Source organism: Marmota marmota, unplaced genomic scaffold, assembly GCF_001458135.2.
Source record: "Marmota marmota marmota unplaced genomic scaffold, marMar, whole genome shotgun sequence".
NCBI lineage: Eukaryota > Metazoa > Chordata > Mammalia > Rodentia > Sciuridae > Marmota > Marmota marmota.
The window spans coordinates 2371088-2377020 of NW_026000082.1; the positions used below are offsets into that span (position 1 = coordinate 2371088).

The 5933-nt window shown below is 36.5% G+C and overlaps 1 protein-coding gene across 1 annotated transcript in view; it reads right to left on the reverse strand.

Annotated features, from left to right (window-relative positions):
* The window catches only part of Raver2 (ribonucleoprotein, PTB binding 2), a 95817-nt gene that overhangs the window by 57984 nt on the left and 31900 nt on the right, over positions 1–5933 (reverse strand). Inside the window, exon 4 of the mRNA XM_048815235.1 lies at positions 2685–2876. Within this exon, the coding sequence (XP_048671192.1) occupies positions 2685–2876 (192 nt within the window). The remainder of the gene's footprint in view (positions 1–2684; positions 2877–5933) is intronic.

Sequence of the window (5933 nt, forward strand, 5' to 3'; positions counted from 1 at the left end):
GGGGGGGGGGCATGGGAAAAACAGAGGAACTTCGATTGGGCAAAGGAGAAGGAGGGGTGGGAGAGGGGCCTGGGGATAGAAAAGATGGTGGAATGAGATGGACATCATTATCCTAGGTACATGTATGACTGCACATATGGTGCGACACTATATTGTGTACAACCAGAGAAATGAAAAGTTGTGTACAATGAATCAAAATGTATTCTACTGTCATATGTACCTACTTAAAATAAATTTTTAAAAAGTAAAAGAAAGAAAGAAAGAAATTCCTGTTGATTTTAATGAGAGAAAATTCACTTGACTAGTGTTGGCAGGAACTATATTGCATTAGACTGAGAAAAAAATGGAAAATTAAGAAATGGTGACAATGAGTAAGATCTTTTTGTTCAAAAAGCTCTGGTTATATGGTTATAAAGGCCAATATCTGAACAGGGAAAGGCTTTTTTTAAGGAAAAGGCTTGTAGCAGATGGGATGGAGCTAGTGAAGCAAGTAAAAATAAGTAGAAAGGCAATGATCAAGGGCCCCGAGGATGGGGGCACAGCCATAAGCCCCTTGCTTGGGCAGATGGAGACATAACCCTACCTCCAAGAGGGCAGAAATATTTACCGGCTTTGTTCACTGGAGAGTACTAAACATCTCTGAGTGCATGTCGTGGGTACCCTACTAGTACTTGTGAACAGATGCTATTGATCAGAGAAAGAAGCAGGAAATTTGGGCATGGATAAGAAAAGATGAAGGAATGCATTCAACACATGGCCTTCATATTTCTATTCAGTACGAACCATGATCATTGGGCAGAAACAAAGAAAAAAGCAGGAACAGAGTGCAGGGTTTAGGTAATTTCTGTTAAAATGGAAAAGAGCTGATAAGAGACAAGCTGAAGATTTGCTGGGGTGGGGGCAGCTATAACTACATGTCATTCATCCATAATGGCATCAAGCTACCCAGTTGTTTGTTTTTCTCAAAGAGTACACAGGGCCCCAATTTCAGAGGTAGGCCACCGGACCAAACAGAGTTTTAAACTCAGCAAATCTATCGCAATGAATAGACAACTTAACCAGAGGAAATGAAGTTGATGGTGAATGAATGGCTGAAGTAGTGACTTACATAAGGATATAAGAATGAGAACCTCTAAGGGGGATCAGAGTGAGTCAAAGAGGGTAGGAAGAGGGTGGGAGATGTCAGAGTAGAAGCCTAAGAACAAGAGCTTGTCCAGTCTTCTAATTTCCTCTCTCCAGCTCATCTACACATAAACCACTTTCAGATTAATCTCCAGGTGGTTTATCTTTGATTCTGTCACACCTTGTTTATTTAAGTTCTAAACTGCCTATCAAATTCAACCTAAATTCTTTGAGTACTCCACATAGTCCCTGCTTGGGCTTCAACCTATACCTCTCTATACAAAGTGCAACTAGACCATGTATCACTCTCCAAGCATGTAAATTCAACTCAGACTACTGCTGGAACAGTTTTTCCCACCTAGGGTGACCACTCCCTGCCTCCTGAGGGGTCCCAGATCTAGCAAGTAAAAATACAGGATGTTCAGTTAAATTTGGAGTCAGATACACAACGAATAATTTTTAATATAAGTATGACTCATGTAAAATCTGTATTTGGCAATCCTATCCTCCACCCCCATTAACACATGTCAATATCTCATCTGCTCTTGAATGTCACCCTAAAATGTCACCTTCATCATGCAATCTTCCCCAATTTTCTTCATTGAATCAACAAATATTTGCTGAGCCCTAGGATGAAAATTGTGGTCTCTGAGATCTCTAAGGAACTTTGAGGTTACAGAAGTAGAGAGGGAAATAAGTAGAACAGAGAAGTAAGTACAATATGCCTTGTGAGGAAAAGAGGAGACCTTTGCTATGGATGCTTATGAACACTTGTTGAAAAAGAGGCATTTATAAACTCACAAAGGGAATGGGGATGTGGCTCAATGGTAGAGTGCTTGCCTATCACGTATGAGGCCCTGGGTTCAATCCCCAGCACTGCAAAGCAAACAAACAAAAAATTCACAACAGAAGAGCAACTCAAATAATTTGAGTTGTATGAATGAAATTCCTTCAAAAATACACTTTACTAAATACAATTTCTTGGGTTTTTTTTTTTGGTTGTTGCTGTTGTTGTTTGATTGGTTGGTTTTAGGTACTGGGGATTGAACCCAGGAGCACTCTACCACTGAACTACATCCCAGGTCCTTTTTTATTTTTATTTTGAGACAGAGTCTTGCTAACAAGTCCAGGCTGGACTTGAACTTGCAATCATCATGTTTCAGCCTCTGGAGTAGCTGGGATTATAGCTGTGCATCACCAAGTGGACTCAATTTCTTTTTTTGTAACAATTTCTGGCTTGATTTAATGAAGATACCAGTTAGCCAACTTTAAAAAAAAAAGATGAATATCTTCAATGTAATAGAAATATAACAATGGTCCAATTAAAGCTCATTACTTTGGGTAGACTAGATAGATTAACATAGTATTAGAGGGGGCTGGGGTTGTAGCTCAGTGGTAGAGCACTTGCCTAGCATGTGCAAGGCACTGGGTTCGATTCTCAGCACCACATATAAATAAATGCATAAAATAAAGATCCGTCAATATCTAAAAAGAATTTTTAAAAAGAGATAGTATTAGTATGTTCTATATCCTAAAAAAGAGGGGGAAAAAATCCTGCTTACCACACGTTGAGCCGCTATCAATGCTGCTAATGTACTTCGTCCAGGCGCTCCTGGGGCACAGAAGGAAACCTGGACTTTGCTTCCCTTGACGGTCATGCCATCTGCTGCTTGCTGAACCTCTTCAGCGTGCTCTGCAGTGTGATACTCAACCACTGCAAAGCCACCAACGTAACTACCTTCATCCTGTGCAAGCTGACAATAATACATTTTATTAAAAGGGAATTTTGATGTTGACTTAGAAACATTGACTTACAATAAATAATTTTCAAGTTCAAGAACATTTATACATATTAGCACATGATGCTGATGAAGATAATATTTTCTTTTTCTATGAAAATAAAACTTTACTCCCTGCTCAGATACATTCCTTCCTGAAGACAGGAAGATAAAACAGGGGTCTGTCAACTTTTTGATTTTTCTAATTTATTTTAACAGTCAATGCTCAAATGATAATAATCACTAAAGAGTAAGAAAAAGTATTTTTAAGAAAAAAATTTAATTTATAGGAAAACATGGGGACACAATAATGAAAGCTTTCTTTAAAACAAAACTCACTGGATACATGGACAATGAAACACACCAAAGAATTACTGGAACACACATCAACGTAAAATAAAATTAGTATTTCAGGAGCAGAAAGGGAGGAGGAAGCATTCAACTTGTAGTTCAGCAGTTTAGGCAGATTCCAGCAATCTGGTCAAGTATACCAGATTAATTTCTGAAAATTGTGTCCCAGGTTTGTTAAAATACCATATGTAACACACAACCTTTATTTCTGAAGGTAACCTAAGTAAACGGCTGCCATGTAGAACTTGATTTATTTCTAGTCACCCACCTGTAGGAGTGTAAGGGAAGATACTAAAGTCCTGGATCTGTAAAGACTGGCACAAAGAGCAAAAATAAGAACAAAATAAGAAACTACAATGTTTCTAAGTTTTGAACATGTCTGAATCATCTTACATACATTTATGCTCAAAGGGATCAATGTGACAACTTCCAGGTTTGTGTGTCTTTGAGAAGACACACTGACAACACTTCTCTGTGTTTGGCATCTCAGATATTATTACAAATAAATCGCTTCTTAGTTCTTTTCAGTCTCCTTTATTTTTTAAATGAACTGTCTTCTACTTTCTGGTATACGTAGACCAAATTTCCATCGTTCCTTCATGTGCTTTATTCCCTTTAAAACTATCTTCAAATGTCTTTGTCTCCATGAACCATTTTACAATCACGTGGGGAAAAGTGAAGATGCATACTCCTTCCCAACAACTCTGTTCTCATGATCCAAGCCAGAACTTCAAACTGGATTTGTAAAGGTCACCAATCCCTTTGGTCTCCTGACCGCAGTGACTGTGTCTTTAACGCTGTCTGTGTCAACTTACCATGCACTAGGCCTCAGTTAACAGACCCACGGAAAAGAAAGCATTCTGACATTTTTTTAAGTATTTATTTTTTAGTTGTACTTGGACACAATACCTTTATTTTATTTACTTATCTTTATGTGGTATTGAGGATCGAACCCAGGGCCTTGCTCGAGCTAGGCGAGAGCTCTACCGCTGAGCCACAACCCCAGCCCCGACATTGTTGTTTTAATAATCTTTTTTGAAAACTTTAAAAATACCATTTACTATTTCTGTTTCATTATGATGAGCTTCCTTCCTTCACAATATGTAATATCATTTTAAGTCTTTCAAATGACAAAATCATTTTAACTCCATGGCATCAGTAGTTTTAGAGAAGAATATTTCAGCTCAAAGAAAGCCATTCAAAGATATAATGGGTTGACTTGCAATCTAGTTAATTTTCCACTATTTTGAAGTATTTGAAAAGCTAAATGGTCACTCAAAAATATTACAGCAAACATTTTCTATTAGTGTAAAGCATGACTCAATAATCTAGCTGTAAGGTAGCTGTCAACTCTGGGGTTCATAATTCAAACATAATGAATCATGATTGCCATTTCCCCTCATATTTGCCTCAAAGCCTCAACTAAAGTTATAAAGAATTATGTATGACTACAGGATGATATTGCTATAATTCTTAGTCCACAAGAATATCATATCAATAAGGCAATCAACTTTTAATAACTGGACAATGATAAAAGTCCAACTATAACTAAAACAAAATATATTTTTTAAAAAGTTTATAATAAAATATTCTAATTTTATAAAATTCTTGGATGGTTTCTTTGATGCTTATATTGGGATCGGAGGGGTGGAAATGTAAGAAAAAGGATGGTAGCATTAATCATATTTATGTACATACATATATTACTAAAAACAAAAAAATGTAAAGCCAAAAAATATATATATCTGTATCTGCATGATCTTGCTCATATTCAGAATCTAAAAAAGCTGAAATTCTAGAATTAGAGAGCAGAATGATGGTTAACAGCAGGTGAGACAATTGCAATGTGTGATTGAAGAAATGTTGGTTAAAAGATACAAAACTCAAAGAGATAGGAAGAATAAGTTCACTGTTGCACAACATGGTGGCTATAGTGGACAATGTATTATTGAAAAATGGTAAGAGAGTGGATGTTTAGTGTTCTTATAACAAAAAATGACAATCACAGGAGCTGGCAGTGTAGCTAAGTGGTAGAATGTTTGCCTGGCATGCACAAAGTCCTGGGTTCAATCCCCAGCATTGCAAAATAAGTAGATAAACAAATATTTTTAAAAAATATTTTAAGTAATGCATATTATAATTAGCTAGATTTACTTACTTCGTAACATATATATACTTTAAGATATCATGTTATACATGATGAACATATGTAATTTTATCTGTCAAGTTAAATACACACATACACGCACTCTCCAATTTCAAAATTTCTATTGCAATAGTAAGAATTCAACAAATGTAAGATTAAAGGAAAATGGGAAGAAAAAAGAGGGAAGGAGGGAGGGAAAAGAGCATGGAAGGAAAGGGAAGGTGGTAAAAAAGAAAAAAATGAAGACAAGGAACAGGAATAATTGATCAGTTGCTATCAAAACTCAGGAAGGGAAGGAGTTTTTACACGGTATATATTCTCTCTATTTACTATTATAAAGCACTTGACATTTCTCACCAGTGCTGTTAGTTTTCAGGATCTTCTCTAAATGTCTCACCTCCATGACTCCATTAAGATATACTTTTAAACTTCATGATACTTTTCTATACTCCATTATACCACTCTTCGTACATCATGTGCAATTACTTGCCTACTTGTCTTTCTCCTCTACAGAATTTTGAGGGAGGGAGGGAAGG